At 45.9% G+C, this 18,270-nt stretch overlaps 1 protein-coding gene across 4 annotated transcripts in view; it reads left to right on the top strand.

Moving 5' to 3' along the window:
• Window positions 1-17,750, top strand: part of MAPK8IP1 (mitogen-activated protein kinase 8 interacting protein 1) — a 61,867-nt gene extending 44,117 nt beyond the window's left edge. For all 4 annotated transcript variants that reach the window (XM_028727296.2, XM_028727277.2, XM_028727286.2 and 1 more), the window contains exons 4-12: window positions 2,498-2,579; window positions 4,618-5,493; window positions 6,832-6,907; window positions 8,414-8,586; window positions 8,937-9,046; window positions 11,857-11,976; window positions 14,744-14,814; window positions 15,445-15,543; window positions 16,552-17,750. In XM_028727296.2, the coding sequence (XP_028583129.1) occupies window positions 2,498-2,579; window positions 4,618-5,493; window positions 6,832-6,907; window positions 8,414-8,586; window positions 8,937-9,046; window positions 11,857-11,976; window positions 14,744-14,814; window positions 15,445-15,543; window positions 16,552-16,624 (1,680 nt within the window). In that variant the 3' untranslated portion in view covers window positions 16,625-17,750. The remainder of the gene's footprint in view (window positions 1-2,497; window positions 2,580-4,617; window positions 5,494-6,831; window positions 6,908-8,413; window positions 8,587-8,936; window positions 9,047-11,856; window positions 11,977-14,743; window positions 14,815-15,444; window positions 15,544-16,551) is intronic.
• Window positions 17,751-18,270: the final 520 nt, after the last annotated feature.

Raw genomic sequence — 18,270 nt, 5'->3', positions numbered from 1 at the left:
GAAGCCAAGTTACAGGGAACCAGGCAGAGGGCCTTCTCGGTAGTGGCGCCCGCCCTGTGGAACGCCCTCCCATCAGATGTCAAAGCGATAAATAACTACCTGACATTCAGAAGGCATCTTAAGGCAGCCCTGTTCAGGGAAGTTTTTAATCTGTGATATTTTACTGTATCTTTGGTTTTTATGGATGCCGCCCAGAGTGGCTGGGGAAACCCAGCCAGATGGGCGGGGTACAAATAATAAATTATTATTATTATTATATTATAAGTTTTGTCACCTTGCGATTTTTTTCGTCTTGTGAAGCACGGTGTCGGAAAAGTTTTGGAAAAGCTTCAAAAATCACCAAAGTCTTCAAAAACCTCAAAAAAGGCTACCACACCGCGTGCTATGAGTTGCTCCTCGAAGTCAAGTTGCAACTGTATTAACGGTGTTAAGAAAAAGGAAACAAACTTGCAAGACTTTTCCGTCTTACGAAGCAAGCCCATAGGGAAAATCGTCTTGTGAAGCAGCTCAAAAAACAAAAAACCCTTTAGTCTTGCGAGTTTTCCGTCTTGCGAGGCATTCGTCTTGCGAGGTACCACTGTAGTTTTCTTACTTGAATCCATTTAGAAATGTTATATGCTGCCTTTCTACAAGCTTAGCGTTCAAGGTGCGCCTTCCTTCTGCTTGGCCTGTGAGGACTGAGTGGCCCTGAGGGCCTGTTTAAGATACCCTTTTGCAGGAGACAGTGCTTTTTAACTCAGCAGCAGAGGAAGAGCCTTCTCTGAAGCTGCTTCCTGGAACATTCTCCTCCACTTCTGCCCTGGGAAAGCAAGGACCTCCCTGGTAGAGAGATGGGCAGAGAGTCTGGTGGTACCAGGGCTGAAGCACGAGTGGGTGAGCCAAAGCAGCCTCTGGGAGTAGCTCCCTGAGAGACACAAAAGGGACTGAGGCAGCTAGAGATGGGTTAGGGGAGAGACCCTGCTTGCCTCTGACACAGCACATGGCAGCGTCACTGGGCACAGGCTTTCCAGAATCCTTTAATTCATGATAGCCAAGGAATTATGATAGTCATATTCAAATATCTGAAGGGCTGTCACGTGGATGATGGAGCAAAATGGTTTTCTACTGATACCAGGGGGACTCAAACTGATGGATTCAGATTACAAGAAAGGCAATTTCAACTAAACATAAGGAGAAACTTTCTCACAGTAAGAGCTGCCTCAACATGTGGACTCTCCTTCATTGGAGATTTGTAAACAGAGGTTGGGTGGCCTCTGTCAGGGATTCTTTAGCTGTGATTCCTGCATTGCAGGGAGTTGGACAACATGGCCCTTGGCTCCTTTCCAACTCTACAATTATAGGATTTTATGCTTCATAGGCTGTGCACCTTTAAAAAGCATACGCCCTTCTCATAAAAGTGTGCTTTAATGTCTGGTACTTCAGTGAATGTCTTGCTCCATGGCCTTATCCAATAAATAATATTATTTTTGATAGGGTCTCTTTATGAAATACAATGGATACATGGTTACTGCCAACCTGTGTCTCTCCTCCCACCCAAAAACTGAATCTCCCTGGTAAAGTTTGGGAAGACAGAAGCACACTGGGATGTCATTGTGTTGAATGTTTCCCCACCCCATCCTGATTAATTGGCTACCGTATTGATAGCGAAAATGGTGCCTTCCAGATGTTGTTGGGACTCCCAAGTCTCATCATTCAACTAACTTGGCTAAGCGATAAGAGATAATAGGAGTTGTCATCCAGCAACCTCTGCAGAGCACCACCTTGACTCACTCTGGGCTGCTGCTTTGGAGGGGATGGAGAAATGCCAGGAGCTACGCTGTAAAATGCAGCTCAGCCCACTGTGGCAGCAGTGTGTTAGAATGCCTGAAATGCTTTGACTAATGGGAACAATGGCTCATCCACATTTACGTTTGCCCTCCCACTTCCCCCTGGGAAAACCTGTGATTCAGCGCTGAATTGGAACAAACAGCAGTCAGGTTTTCTGCAGAGTGCTGTTTGCTCTGATTTAGCACTAAAGAGAGAGTTTTCCAGGGCAAAGGCAAAACTGCTTGGAAACAGGATGAACAGTAGTGTGGATGAGCCCCTGAGAGAAAGAGAGAGCATTTGTGTGATTCAGTCTCCCTGCAGCAGCGAAGCACAAGTGGATGGTACCCGGAAATGTGACAATTTGCTTCTTTCTGATGAAGGCTTGGGGGGGGGTACTTCCCCCCCCCCCAACCCCAGTCCCCATGCCTCGCTCCATCTCCTCTCCTTTTTCCCCTTTGCTTCCATGTGGACCTGGCCTACAGTGGTTCTGGCATCTGCGGCTGCAGCAGCAACAGATGGATTTAGCTGTTGAATCCTTATGAATGCACACACACAATAGCCGGCTGGGGGAGGGGGGAGGGGGAAGCAGCAGGGCCATAGGCTGGAGTTTGGGGGGGGGGTGATGGGGCCCCCTTTGTGCCATGCGCCGTTTACCCTTGCAGCTACAAGGCCGCTTTGTTCTTTTGCTCAGGACACTCTGAATAACAACTCTCTGGGGAAAAAGCACAGTTGGCAGGAGCGAGTGTCCCGGTCGTCATCCCCTCTGAAAACTGGTGAGTTCATCTCTGTACAGCGACTGGTTCTCTTTCTATCTTTTTCCTCCCCCCTTTTGCATGATGGTACGTTCTCTGGCGCTTGGACCTTCTCACTACATCCTTCTAATGTGTTTTCACTTTGGCATGCATCTTGAAACGGATGCTATAGTTTTATTAATTGACTGGTGGCACACAAGCCATGGGGGGTTGGGTTTGACTTTTCCTGCCTGCTCTCCTTCAGAACAGGCTTATTCTAAAAATCCAAGGCCAACTCACAATGTGGCTCGTTACATCAGCTCAAGACAATCTGTGGCAGAAGATCTAGTGTGCTAAGGTGCTGGAATTGGGTTCAAAAAGCCCCGTCAGACAAGGCACTCAATAGATGGTCTGAGAACTTAACTCCCTCAGTCCAACTTTCCTCACAGGGTTGTGAAGTGAAAACAACATGAACAGCATTCTGGGGTCCTTGAAGTAAGGGGAGATATCAAATTAATAGCAACACTTGGGGAGGAATCCAGTGTCCTGCTAAAACTAAGTTCTGTCAACGAGAGCATTTCTGCTTGCCCAGTGGAATGATCTGCCCCCTCATCTTCCTCTATTCTGTTCTGCTTGATGGACATACCAATCTCTCCTCTGCTTCTGCTGAATGCTGTTCTGAGGGTTCTCCCAATCCTCCTGAGCAGATTTAGGGAACATGGGGAGGAGAGTTCTGTTGCACTAGCGGGACACATTGTGCTGGCTTCTGCTTGCACAATAATTTAGTTGAATCCAGCCCTGAGGGAAAGATTTAACTAATGAGCCCTGTGAGCAGAAACCTGGGCAAGGACTTCCACTAGTGCAACGGAGCTTCCCTCCCTTCCCCACTCCCACAAAATTGGCTGTGTGGAAGTCAGGATAAAACCTCTGGAAACAGAGGCGTAGGAAGGTCAGGTGGTACCAGGTACGGAAAGATTCTCGTCACCCCCCACCTTTGATTTTTTTTTTTTTTTACCTGCAAAAATGGTTTTACGTTATTTCATATTTTCTTACAAAGGAATAATAATAATAAGTAGTAATAATAATAATAATAATAATAATAATAATAATAATAATAATAATAAAAAACAACTTTTATTTATGTCCTGCCCTCCCCGGCCAAAGTCAGGCTCAGGGTGGCTAATATCAGATACATAACATTGGTATAAAATCAAACAATAATTAAATCACCTCCTAAAAACATGTCAAAATCTAATTAAAGTCTAATGAGATGGCTTTTCAGGGTTAGGGTTGGGAACAGTAAGTGCTCCACTAAACTGAAATTTCAGCCTTCACGACATAGGAAAATAGCCAAGTAAACAGCTATTTTCGTGGAGGAGGGTCAAGATATTAACTGATATGCATGAAATTTCATATACAGTATAGCTATATAATCCCTAGTGTAGTAAGATAAGACCTTTGGAGCAGGCATTTTCAAAAAAAAAGTTTTTAATGAACCACCCTAGTATGGTAGTAGTTGCTCCTTGATAATTTGTCACACCCCCTCCATGATGGAACCTGGGCAGCCCCCCCCCCCTTCCTACGCCCCTGTCTGGAACAGGACATGGGAGGAGGAGAATGCAGATCTTCCATCAGGCAAGCAGAAAGGCTTGTGCTGACAGAGCAATCTGCCTAGTGTGCTACATTTAATTCCTTCCTCTCATAATATCCTTGTGGTCCCTGGAAACTAGTTCCTTTGCTATTCGTTCCAGTTTTGAACTTACTAATTCCAAAGATTGGCCATTCCAGTTAGAAGGTTTTATAACAACTTTGGGATGTGAATGCTAATACTTAGGACTTGGTATACCAACTCTGCTTATGATTGTCCCTGACTATTGCAATGTCCCACAGGCCCCACCAAGTGAAACAGCTCCTCTCAGCTCCTCTCAGCTCCTTAGATTCAGTCCCTTGGGTGACTGGACTTCACAACAGCTGCTTTTGCCACCATTCTGAATTAACTGTGTTGAGATGTAGCCAGACACTGTTGCTCCCATTCCATTGGCTGACATAAGTTCTCTAACCCCACCTTACCCACCCTTAGGTGAGCAGACCCCTCCCCATGACCACGTTTGCCTGAGTGATGAGGTCACTCACCAAAACAGCACAACCTCCACCAAAGATCGGGGCACATCCACGGAGAGCCCGTGCCGGCGTACGGCTGCCACACAGATTGCTCCAGCCTGTGTTGCCTCGTCCCGGGCACCGGAGAAACAGCAGGTTGCCAACCGCCCCCCACCACAGAACCCCACCGTTGTAGTAGTGACACGGGGGCCAGAAGCCTATCGGGACCGCATTCGCTACCAGACAGATGTGAGGCTGGAGGCTACTGAGGAGATTTACCTCACACCAGTGCAAAAGAATTCTGACCCTCTGGAGTCTGAGAAGCCATTCATGTCACAGTCCAGTGATAACCGGATGTCCATCAGCTCTGACATAGACACTTCCAGCTACCCACAACTGGCAGGAAAACCTAACACCTCAATCAGCGAGGAGGATGAAGTGCTGGACTACCTGTCCTCACCTGACAAAATGAACGCACCAAGGACTGTGTATGGCAGCAGCAGCAATGGCGGCTACCGGCCCTGCCATAGCCGTCAGAGGGCATCTGTGAGCTCTGACACCAGTGCCCTCTCCTACGATTCGGTCAAATACACTCTTGTGGTAGATGAGGACGTGCAGCTGGAACTCGTAAGCCTGAAACAGTGTTACTCGGGTTACAGCGACGAGAGCGATTCAGCCACTGTCTACGACAACTGTGTCTCCTCACCCTATGAGTCAGCCATTGGGGAGGAGTATGAGGAGGATGCCCTGAAACGTGACTCTGTCTGTCTCTCTGAGGACTCCACCCCTGAGGCAGACATCCATTTCTCTAAGAAGTTCCTCAACGTCTTCATGAGCGGACGGTCACGCTCCTCCAGTGAGTGCTGGGGCAAATTCCTGTATGAGCATTGGTATTGGAGCGGGGGGGACGGGACCTGAAATTTCACAGCATATCATAGCAGATTTCACTTGCTCAGGCATTAAAACCCAATGTCTTGGGGCGGGGGGGGGGTGGATACAAGGAAGTTGCTGGTCAATACAAGAGACAGTTCCATGAAAAATAATCTTGTTAAGACCAAAGGTGACCTCAGAAGACCTTAGAGCAACTTGGATGTGTAGTTCAAGAAAATGTCAAATATGTTTAAGAGCAGCTTTTGCCAACTGGGTTTCCCTCCAGACACTTTAAACTATGACTTGGTTGTGATAGCTTGGGGTGATGGGAGCTGTAGTCCAAAACATCTGGAGGGAACTGGATTGGTGAAGTTTGGTTTACAGTCTCATGCTGGCATCTGAATGGGTTGAGGAACAAAATCTCCCTAAACATAAGTGTATGGCCATGGCATAATACTTTCTCAGAACTCAATAAATCAATATTGTTAGAGGCAATTTATTGAAAGGAATATGACATGGGTATCGTTGCCACACGTGTTTCTTTTGTCCCACTATCACCTCTGGCCAGCAGGGTTTTAGAAACACTTCAGCGCCCCAAAAAACCTGTTTACCAGAGATGACAGTGAGAGGAGTATACACACTATGGGGAACAATCCATTCCTCATATCACCTCCAACACTGAAGGAAAAGAAGTATGTCTCCAGTCCTTTTATCTGCTCCATAAGAAGCTACCAGCTCAGTCAATTGGTTGTTTTCATGTAGATGCCCATTAAGAGGCCAAAATATGCTACACCTTTTTGACTGGCTTTTTCTCTAGTGGATTCCTGCAGGAAATCCTTGGGCTACTGTCACATGTTGTTGCCTCCATTTTATCTTACGTTATATTGAATTGAGGCTTACATTATGTTGAGTTTTGGAACCCATCAATTTCTGCCACATTTGCAGGAAGTGTGGTGAGGCTGCAGGGTAAAGCTTTGGCTACCTTTATTGAGAGCACAACACCATTGTTCTCCCAACTGGATATGCTGTGAAATAGTGGCTCCTGTCAGAACTTACAACAATGAAACACACCCACCCAGAATGTTATCATTGGTCAGGTTATACCTCTCTGTATCGCATTGTCCCATTGAGGGTACCTACACAAGAGTAGCTACTCATGCATAGAATTCCCACTCCTCACAGAGAATCTTAGGAAGCTGTGCAGTTAAGATGATTGTTGGGCACTTCTGATTTGGCAAAACAGGTTCCAGAAAACAGTTGACTTCATTGCTTGAAAATGAGAGTTATTGGGTGGCTATAGTATTTTCCCCCACTTCATTTCCAGGTGCTGAATCATTTGGTCTCTTCTCTTGTATTATCAATGGGGAGGAGCAAGAGCAGACACACCGAGCAGTCTTCAGGTGAGTGCAGATAAAATCTTTTGCCCCAGAATCCTCCCATCCACCCAAACAGTGGTGTTTTCCAACCTGTGACCACCTGAATTGCAGAGACATCATCTAAGGCATAAGGTGTCTTCAGTGGCCTTGATCTATGGATCTCAGTTTGTGGTACAGATAGAAAAACATGCTTGGAACTGGGTTCTCACCCATGGAAGGTTTTCAATTCAACATTCAGGGTTGCCTATATTGGATGTTGGTTGTGAGGATTTGTTAAGCCAGGGGAGAAATTGTTTTTAGAGCTTATGTATGCAAATAACATATCCCTGTTAGCTTGATTTATAGGGTGCAAAAGAGTTGCCAAAAGCACACAAAACTCCATTCGTAATGTTAGGCTTTGAAAGTTACTGGACCAATACCCAAAATCCATTATGCCTGGTTGAGTCACAAATAAGTCTTCCTCACCGTGACCCTCACCATTGCAAAGCTGAATCCAGAGAATAAACACAGCTCCTCTAACATTCATCCCCTTGATTATATCAAAGGATTGATTATTCCTTAGATTTATTGAGCCTTCCTCACCAATAGCTCCAACCAGGCATAAATCAAAAGAAAAGTTTGACAATTCTTGAAATATTCTAGGTAGGTACAGTGGTGCCTCGCAAGACGAAAAGAATCCGTTCCGCGAGTCTCTTCGTCTTGCGGTTTTTTCGTCTTGCGAAGCAAGCCCATTAGCAGATTAGCGCTATTAGCGGCTTAGCGGTCTTAGCAGATCAGCTGTTAAGCGGCTTAGCGGATCAGCTGTTAAGCGGCTTAGCGGATCAGCTGATAAGTGGCTTAGCGGCTTGGGGAAAAGGGGGGGGGAGGAAAAAAACCCTGCAGGAACTCGCAAGACATTTTCGTCTTGCGAAGCAAGCCCATAGGAAATTCGTTTTGCGAAGCACCTCCAAAACGGAAAACCCTTTCGTCTAGCGGGTTTTCCGTCTTGCGAGGCATTCGTCTTGCGGGGCACCACTGTAGTTTGTAACAACCCTTGCCTTAACCTGTGGTTCTTGGCATGGGCTACTTTTTCCAGAAACATGGCCTGTATATCAAGCTTTCACATACATGAGGTAGCTGCTTAGCAACAAGATGGAGTTCTAACCTTGTTCTGCACCCTAGGATTGTGTGGCTAGCTTAGGATACGGCCAGCTAACATTGCACATTCATCATGGCGTCTTCAGTGGGGTAGCAGCTGAGGAACAGCATATGGCAGTTTGAAGTAGCTACTTTTGTGGGGGGAGGGAGTTAACTATGGAGAATTAGCCCCTTCAGTCTTCCATAAGCATCTCCTCTGAGGTGGCACCACTCATGTGAGAAGTTATTTGCTAAGCCAAGCCTAGAGAAATAACATCTGTGCCAACATGCAGGCACTTTTCGTCTAGTTTTGACCCCAATACATAATTTTTTGCAGGTCTCTTTCTTGAACCTTACGATGGGCTTGTATCTTCAGAGCTTTAGTTAGAAATGTGCCCATGGTTTTCTCCTCAGGTTTGTGCCTCGTCATGAAGATGAACTGGAATTGGAGGTCGATGACCCTCTGCTGGTGGAGGTTCAGGCAGAAGACTATTGGTATGAGGCTTACAATATGAGGACAGGGGACCGAGGCATCTTCCCTGCTTACTACGCAATTGAGGTCACCAAGGATGCAGATCATATGACAGGTACTCAACCCATCAATGGCTCTGCTACCCATATCTGGCCACTTGTACCCATTCCTGCTCTGTGCTCATGCACTTCAAGTCCTGGCTCAGAGCTGTCTTGTAAACCAGGACTTTTCCTGAGAAATTGCTGACATTTCAGACATTCTTCAAAGTGGAAGGGGAAAAGACAAAGCTGGTGTACAAATTATCACTCTTATGAAGGAGTGTAGATGTTCACGGCTTGTGTGAACTACCGTCAGCTATGTCAGTAGTTAGAGCAACCAGAAGTCTGTTCCCTCCTAACTTTATGCCATGTAGGATATCTATGTGAATCAGATTCTTCTCACCTACCTTGAACTTTTGATTTTCAGATTCAAGCAAGAGTAGCGATTGGGTGGACCAGTACCGGGTGAAGTTTCTCGGCTCAGTCCAGGTTCCATATCATAAAGGCAATGATGTGCTGTGCGCAGCTATGCAGAAGGTACTGTCCCTGCCCATCCCTGTTAAGCCATGGTTTTCTCATGGGACATTTTCTTTGGTGGGAGGGAAAATGTGATGTTATTTTATTTAGAAAATGTATATTGTGCCTTTCAATGCAACTATTGAAAATACAACTATTCTCAAAGCAGAGAAGATCAAACCAACATACGATTAAAATGCCAAGAAAACTATCAGAAGGAGGTGTGTGGGTGTGTTAAGTTACCAAATTGGCACAGAGAGCCAGTGTGGTGTAGTGGTTAAGAGCGGTAGTCTCGTAATCTGGGGAACCGGGTTCGCGTCTCCGCTCCTCCACATGCAGCTGCTGGGTGACCTTGGGCCAGTCACACTTCTTTGAAGTCTCTCAGCCCCACTCACCTCACAGAGTGTTTGTTGTGGGGGAGGAAGGGAAAGGAGAATGTTAGCCGCTTTGAGACTCCTGAAGGGGAGTGAAAGGCGGGATATCAAATCCAAACTCTTCTTCACATTAACCATAAAAAGCTTCTTGGGTAAATAAACTTGCTTTTAGTGCCTACTTAAAAAGGCAAAGTCCTGAATCTGGAAGATCTCTGTAGGCAATTGGTTCTGCAGTCTCTGGGCCTCCAGCCAGAAAGCACTTTTGTGGTGGCTACCAATTCAATAGAAAATAGAACCACCAGGAGATTAGCTGCGCTGTATCTTTAGGGAGGAGAATATACATGTGCAGATGGTCCCCATAGATATTCCAGACCCAGGCTGTGAGTGACATTAAGATGTCCATACCAGCATCTTGGCCTGGAACCAACTGGCAGCCATTGGAGCTCACATAGGATTGGTGTTATCTGCTCCCCGTGGCTGTTGGTAGAAATCAGTCTGGTGTTTGCATTCTAGACCAGTTGCAGCTTCTGAATAACCTTCAGGAACAGCCACGTTGAGAGTATGTTGCAGCTGTCTAGGTGGGAGGGTACCAGGGCATGGCACCACAGTGACCAGATCTCTGTCTTCTAGGAAGGGGTGCAGTTGGCAGATTGGTGGCAGCTGATAAAACATACACTTAGCCACTGCTTTGGACATAGAGTCCAGGAGGAGGCCTAGATTGAAGAGGCACACACTCCACTTTGCAAACCTGCTCTTTCTGGGGTAACCTCATTCTGAATAGGCTTTTCGTCTTTCTGGGGTAACTTCATTCTGAATAGGCTTTTTGTCACTCTGCTGGCATTTACGCTGCCCACTATATGCAAGTCCATCCTGAATGGATAAAGTTTCCATTGGTTCACCCTTATCCTGTACATTAGCAACATCTGAAAGTTATGTGTGCTTTCTGGAATCTTTCATCAAGATTCCTTGGTAACGCCATACCTAGTTCAGATGGAAGTGGTGGATCGAGAGCTAAAACATAGAAGGAATTAAGCAGTGGGCTTAAGGAGCCCAGAGCAGCTTGCAATAATAAAACCACATCATAAAACAACAGAATCAGTGTAAAATAATGCATCAATTAAAAAAATTGAAATACCGAACACCATACCTAATGCAGCAGAGAAGATTAATGAGTCATCCATACCCTCTTCACCCTTCACCAAAGGCATGAATAAGCCAGTGTGCTTCTAACTGTGGGAGAAAGGATGTCAGTGTTGGGGACAAGCGCAATAACTTGATTGAGTGGGAATTCCAGAACTGAGGTGCAGCCACAGAGAAGGTCCTGCTCATTTCATAGCCAGCCAAGCCATGCTCATTGGCAGAACCATGAGCAGGGCCTCCTCCACAACACTTAAAGCACTATCCAGGTGGTTTCGGGGAACACACTCCTGCACTCCACCAAAAGCTATCATGGGTTATAAATATTAATACACTTAGTATAGTATGGTGTAGTGGTTAAGAGCGATAGACTCGTAATCTGGTGAACCAGGTTCGCGTCTCCGCTCCTCCACATGCAGCTGCTGGGTGACCTTGGGCCAGTCACACTTCTTTGAAAGTCTCTCAGCCCCACTCACCTCACAGAGTGTTTGTTGTGGGGGAGGAAGGGAAAGGAGAATGTTAGCTACTTTGAGACACCTTCGGGTAGTGATAAAGCGGGATATCAAATCCAAACTCTTCTTCTTCTTCTTTTTCTTCTTCATGTTTCCCAGATAAGCTTCAAAAAAGCAGTTCTCTTGGTATTTAGTGTGGGAAAGATACCTGTGGAGGTTGCTTATTGACCAATGCCAGTGATATCACCGATGCCCCTCCTTATTCGCCGTCCATATAGCAGTTCTGCAACTGTTAATACTTCGCAATTTTTAAATAATGTGAAGAATGAAATTAACATATATGAATGTGGAGTGTGGGTGTGTATGTACAGTGGTACCTCAGGTTAAGTACTTAATTCGTTCCGGAGGTCCGTTCTTAACCTGAAACTGTTCTTAACCTGAAGCACCACTTTAGCTAATGGGGCCCCCCGCTGCCAGAGCACAATTTCTGTTCTCATCCTGAAGCAACGTTCTTAACCTGAAGCACTATTTCTGGGTTAGCGGAGTCTGTAACCTGAAGTGTATGTAACCTGAAGCGTATGTAACCCGAGGTACCACTGTATATGTATGCCAATTTATACAGCAATCTTGGGACATTATGTCTATCTTCAACCCTTGTCTCCTCCCACTCCCAAAACAGATCACCCATCTTCTGGTTTCAGGTACTTTGAAGTCAACGTTTCTTGAAACTGCCAACCTGGGAGGAGGAATGGGGACCCTAGTTTTATATTAAATGGGGGGGGCAATATTTTCCGTGAGAAGAGCAGTGTCACCAGAAACTCCAGATAGTTTGTGTGACAGCTGGTGCAAATTTTCTGTTTTGGCACAGATTGCCACTACTCGCCGCCTCACCGTGCACTTTAACCCGCCCTCCAGCTGTGTCCTGGAGATCAGCATGAGAGGAGTCAAGATTGCTGTGAAAGGCGATGACTCTAAGGATCCCAGCAAGGTAGGCTTGACCACATGTGTAGCTCTGCTGCCAGCACTGTTCCTGGGTTCTGTGCTCTCTGTGCCTCATTATTATTACATCTTCCAGCAGCTCAGTGCTACCCCTTGGCCAATAAACAAAAGTGAGCATGCAAATGAGAGCGATTTGCATATGTCCTGGCTGGCAGTGCCTCATGTCTTTTCCTGAAGGAGTCTATTGGGGATTGGATAACAGGGCAGAGTCACATTCGTGCCCTGAAGTCCAGATGCAAAAGTACATGCTCCCAAGCTGTAGGTATATTAATGCACTGGAAGGTCTGTTTGCTAAGCTGCTCCGATAATCTACGAAGCATTGCTAAACCCGTCTGCTACTATTTTAACCGGTGTCCTGTGGATCTGTGCAGTAAAGCCTCTCTGCATAAGTAGCTCACATGGAGCTTTCAAGAGGAAGGAGCAAAGCCATTCAGAAAGTGCATTCTGTTCACAATGGAAATGCCCTACTAGAGTCAATCAAGGGCAGTGGACCTGAAAGCAGAAAGACTGGGAGAAATATATATGATAGCGTGTTAATTAATTATCTGAGCTTGGGCTGTGTTTAATCAACACAGCTGGCTTCAATTTATTTTGCTTGAACAAAACATTTGTTTGAATGTATTACTATTTTTCAAATGTGTGTAGCCAACTGTCCCATTATTATATCATGTTTCGTACACTAACGCTAAAGTAGAATCCATTCAATTCTACCTCATGAAATGATTGTAACAGTACCAAGACCTTTTATTTATTGAAGGTTAAATGACACACTGTAAAGGCTGGGACGTTTTGTAGCTGGTACAAGAATATTGCTTGACTCTGATACTGCTGCAGCCTTCCTATAATCCTGAACCTGAAATCCCCGCTTTCGTATTCCTGCATAAGACCCTTTAGGAGAGAGTAAGAAGCTTATGATCTGGAACTAGTGATGCCAACAGGGTTTTCTGGACCCAGGACACTTGTATGTGGATTAGACCCTCTGCCCCACTCACAAAAGAGGATACAGATTTGCATATGCTTTGTGTCATACGGAAATTTATATAATCTTTTGTGAGTGGGATGAAGAGCCCAAAAATAGATAAGGAGCTGCACATCAGTAATATTATGTCTGAGAGGCAGAATGCCAGCAGGGGAAGCATGCTCTGTATTTATGTTTCCATACTAGAAAAGGTTTAACCTGTTAAATATCTGCCTGCCACACAGCTGTTAAAGGCACAAGGGCATTGCTCTCCTCCAGTACCAACCCTAAACCATGCAAAGAACTCCTGTTCCCTGAGTTGTTAACCTGCTACGTTACGCTTCATCAATTGATCTTAGGTTGGCATTACTATATTCATTTCAAGACCAGACACTATATTTCAGATGGTAGGGGAGGGTGTGTACCAAAAGTGGCATAAGAAATACAGTGACTGAGGTTTAAATGCTCATGGCTGGATGAAGTCAAGATTGAATGCAGTGTATTCTAGCAACATTTGCTGTGGTTAGTTATTATTTTTATTCCTTAACAACTAGAACTGTGTTATTAGCACAGGACAAACAGACACCCTTTTCTTTTTCTTGACCAACAGTAAGCAACTGTTGATTATCATACTGGGAACAACAAGCTGCTTCCAATAATTCTCCCCCACCCTTTGGTTGAAAAAGCAATTAATTCAGTTGACAGTCCACTTAACAACACCCTCAACTGCATTTCCCTAAGAAGAAACCAACACACCTAGAGGCTATTCAGCCCTTCCCTAGCAGGCCTGAATATAGCAAGCTAGGGCTACTTTGCAGGGTTGATGTAACCCACATAGCTCTCTCAGTTGCAGTACCCCTCTGTGATATGTATTTTGCATTAGCAGGATTTTTTAAAAAATAAAATCACATAATATTGGAAAAAGCTCTTTTCTTGCATGAAATTAATTCTGAGTTAGAAAGAGCAGGAATTACTTACTGTCCTAGCTGCTAATTTTGCTTTTAGGTAGACATGCTACTGCCCAATTACAGCTACACTAAAATCCTGGATTTTTCAGTTATTGTTTCTGGTCAACAATCCCATTTCTACCAGGGAAAGCCAAAGGAAGAGAAAAGCCTTTAAATGAACCTGGAAGATCCTTCAGAATGAATCAGGCAGTTCTTTCTCCATCTAGAAAAAAGTCACACATAGAGCAAGGAAGACAGTAAAATGGCTTCAAACTGAACCCGGCTGATGTTTTTCTCAAGTGTTTGGAGAAGGGACTTCCTTGGTAATTTTGGAGCTGTTTTTGGGTCTCCTCTGATGTGTGTGTGTAACATAGCACCTGTCAATCACAGCTGCGACTTCACTCATTGACTAAAATTGCTAAAAGATGGGAATAGGCTCATATCACACAAAATAGTCTATGCACATTTTCCTTCCTAACTTTCGTTCTACAAGGGCTAAGATCTAAGTAATTTAAAATGGACAAATCAGGAGTCTGGGGGCCCTACTCTGAGGCCAGTATAGCAAGACTCCCGTGACTTGATTTTCCTTCTCATCAGCCCTTCCTGGAATTTTCCCTGTACTTCCTACCATACAAGCTTTTGCAGTGCACAGATAAACTGTTGCAAGTTATACAATGGGATATCCTTTCCCCAAAACACAGCATGAGGTCCTTTTAATTTGTGACTTGGATCTCCCAAGTGTGAGGGATCCAAACACATTTTACTTTCCCTTTCCTTCAATAAATGGCTCTGGTTCCTCAACTGTCCTAACTCTTACCCAAGCCTAACATCTTGTTCTCTCCATCCTGCAGGGGAATAAATGTAGCCACTTTTTCCAGTTGAAGAACATTTCATTCTGTGGATACCACCCAAAGAACAACAAGTAAGACCCGGCGGATGGGCAAAATGAGTTCATGGCAAAGGAGACACACAGCTCTTCCTCCTTGCACTATCCTTCAGTGTACCCTAGGCAGTTTGGGGCTTTGAAGTGTAACTTGTAGAGGAAGTTCCCGTGTAGCAATCTTCTTAATCCCTACTAAACAATATGCTTGATAAAGGTGGGATGGGCATATAACAGCATTGTGATCTTGTTAATCAGACTGTATCACCTACACTTATCCTCCACTTGGTACCAACATAGATAGACAGAAGCCAGAAGACAGCTGTGAATTTTGCGGGGTGTGTGCCCATCATTTGTTGGGGGTGGGGCGTTGGCTTCTCAATCAAGCTTTATTTTTAGAGATCCAGGTGAGCTCTGTTGTCTCGGCTGCCGTTTACCAGCTTTGTCTGGTACACAAATTGCACAGGAAGAAATGTATTCGTCCCACTTCCTGCTTTTGCCCACACATGCAAAGCAAAACCAACGGCTTTCTCTTCAGGGAGGTATATTTTGTACCTGCAGGAAGAATGGAACCAATGGGTCTTGTTTCTTTGTTAGAGAATTCATTCCTAGCCTAGGATACCAGAAACCCAACCTTTAGCCCAAGCTCATGTATTGTGTTTTCTCTTTCAGGTATTTTGGGTTCATCACCAAGCACCCAGCTGACCACAGATTTGCGTGCCATGTCTTTGTTGCAGAGGAGTCCACCAAACCACTTGCAGAGTCTGTAGGGTGAGTTTCAGGCTACATCCTGAAAATTCCTGCTATTTACAAAGATCCTAGTCTACCTGGATCTAAGAGAGGGGTGTGTCGGTTGCAAGTGGGTACTGGAGATGCCAGCAGAAGCATTAGTGGCCAGGGATCAGCCACTTTTCACCCAGCTCCCAACCCCCCTAGACAGTTCAGAAGGATACCGTGGTCAACAGTATCAAAAGTTGCTGAGAGATCCAGCAGAACCAGGAAACAGCTTTGACCTCTGTCTCTAGCCCACCAGAGGTCATCAACCAGTGCAACCAAGGTGGTTTCAGTCTCATGATGGGGCCTGAATCCCAACTGAAAGGGATCCAAATGGTACGCGTCCTCCAGATGTTCCTGGAATTGTTCAATGACCACCCGCTCAATCACCTTGCCCAGGAATGGAAGATCTGAGACTGGGCGATAATTGGCCATAATGGCCGGGTCCATAGATGTGTTTAAAGGAGTGGTTTAATAACAGCTTCTTTAAGGGGGTCCAGGAAGACTCTCTCACTGAGAGAAGCATTCACCACCCCACATAACTCATTGCCCAGCCCTGCCCAGCTCACTTTGATGAGCCAGGATAGGCCAGGATCAAGGAGACAGGAGGTAGGTTTCACTCACCCAAGCAGCCTGTCCACATCATCGGCAGTAACAGATTGGAATTGATCCCATACAACCTGACTAGGCAGAGCTTTGGCACTTGCCCATCCCAGCCCTGTTCCCATGATGGAATCTACCTCTGTCTGAATCTGAGCGATTTTATCTGCAAAAAGCTTTGCAAAATTGTTGCAGGAGATATTGGAGTCTTTATCAGACCCCAATGGCAAAGGTGGTTCTGTTAGACTACAAACCACCTGAAAGAGTCTCCTAGTACTGTTTTCTGCAGATGCAGTAGAGGCAGCGAATAAGGCTCAGTGTTGAGCTCTATCTTGTTGCTTTGCCTGTTCTGTGGAAGAATCCCAGCTCCCAATTGACGTTCCATTTCATGTTTTCTTTTTGCAGGAGAGCCTTCCATCAGTTCTACAAGGAATGTGTGGAATATACGTGCCCCACAGAGGACATCTACCTAGAGTAGGGGCCGGGGCAGCCCCCGCCCTCCTGTACAGACAAGGGCCATTCCCCCCATTGTGCATGGACAAGCTGCTTTGAGATGGAAGGAGGAGTGGGCGTGGGAACAGTGTTCCTCAGTGCGCAGAGCCCCACCTCTTTCAGTGCACCTCCTCTTTCCTTGGGCTGGGGGTTTGGGATGGGTGGGGTGGGTGGACAAAAAAAAAAGGGTTTATTATCAGAAGAAGAAATATGCTTTTCCGTTCGTTTGTTTATCTGAAATAAAGCACCACCAGTGGAAGCAGGTGTTGCTGCCGCTGGTACAGGAGGAGAGTGGGCATGGGCACTGGGAGTGCCCACTTGAATGGGCTGCCTTGGTGCTACTGCGGGAGAGAGGGCTCCACGAGTTCTGCTCGAGTCTGTTTGGGGCCTGCTCTAGTTCTAGCTGCCGTGTTCAGCCCTTCACATTGGGAGTTTAGTAAGATGGGGATGCTGCTCTTCCACTGCAGAAGAAGGAATAGCTAATAAGCTTGGGGATGGTTGCAAGTAGTGAGCCCAGTCCCTGGGTGGGAATGGTGGGGTTGGGGAATAGTGGAGGAGGAGACAGAGAATGGGGGTGGTGGCCATTTGTCCCGCCAGTTCCCAAGACATAGCATCCAAGTCTCTTATCCTGTGCCTGCAAAAAATCCGGGAACCACTGGAGGAACACTGGTGCCTGTCCTAGCCCCTCCCAGTTTGAAGGCATGTAGACAGCCAGGGAGGGCCCATGCCCTGGGAATCTGCTGATGGAAAGAGCTCCTCCACCCCGGCCCTTGCTCTAAATCTCCCTTCCCTCCATACCCGCTCTCCAGCTGCAGGTTCTGCATTCACGGAGGGAATCTGGACCCTGCACAGAACACGAGAGCCAGGGTTCATCTGATTCATCTGCATCAAGGGGCTTGAGAGGAGCTCCAGCCATAAGCACAAAATTGATTCAGGAAGGGCTTGGTCCCACGGAGAAGAAGCAAAGCTGGGAGAATAGCATGAGTGACTAGGGGCTAATAAGAGCTGCAGAAAGGTGTGCCTTTGCCCTTCTCCCCCCTCCCCCCCCAAAAAGCAGGGGGCTCTGTGCTTCTGCTCTAATGACAACAATGATTAAACGTTGATGTTTCAAAGAGACTGCGTTGCTGTTGTTTTGTTGCCCAAGGAGACTCAGGCCTCTAAGCAAATTGCTGTTTTTCTGGGAATGGCAGGAGCAAAATTTGACATTCTGCTAGCCTTCCTTGCGGAGCCACACACAGCTGCAGCATAGCAACATTCCAGGTTCTGCAACCCCCATTTTGAAAGCAAATTATAGTACATCAGATTTCCAGGGAAATGTCACACATCTTCAGTTTTCAAAAGTACAGGTATAAACCTTGCATAGGCTTATAAAAGTGTGGAAAGGTCCCACTGAATCCAATAGTGTTGAATGACTATGTTGGGTGTTATGAAACAACTCTCTCTTGTAGATCTCGTTCTTCTCGGAATAGCTTGGCTTTCAGACGAGGTGGAGAGCATTGCACTCCTCCATTGTCTCCCAAGACTGATGGATGCCAGCTCCCTCCCATTTCCATTGAGGTCCTGTCTCCATATATTTGTGAACCTTGGTGGTGTGTGTGTGTGTGTGTGTGTGTGTGTGTGTGTGTTGTTTGT

Source organism: Podarcis muralis, chromosome 1 (assembly GCF_964188315.1).
Source record: "Podarcis muralis chromosome 1, rPodMur119.hap1.1, whole genome shotgun sequence".
NCBI classification, from domain to species: domain Eukaryota; kingdom Metazoa; phylum Chordata; class Lepidosauria; order Squamata; family Lacertidae; genus Podarcis; species Podarcis muralis.
The sequence above is the reverse complement of the archived record's forward strand: the minus strand, read 5'-3'. Positions and strand labels throughout refer to the sequence as shown.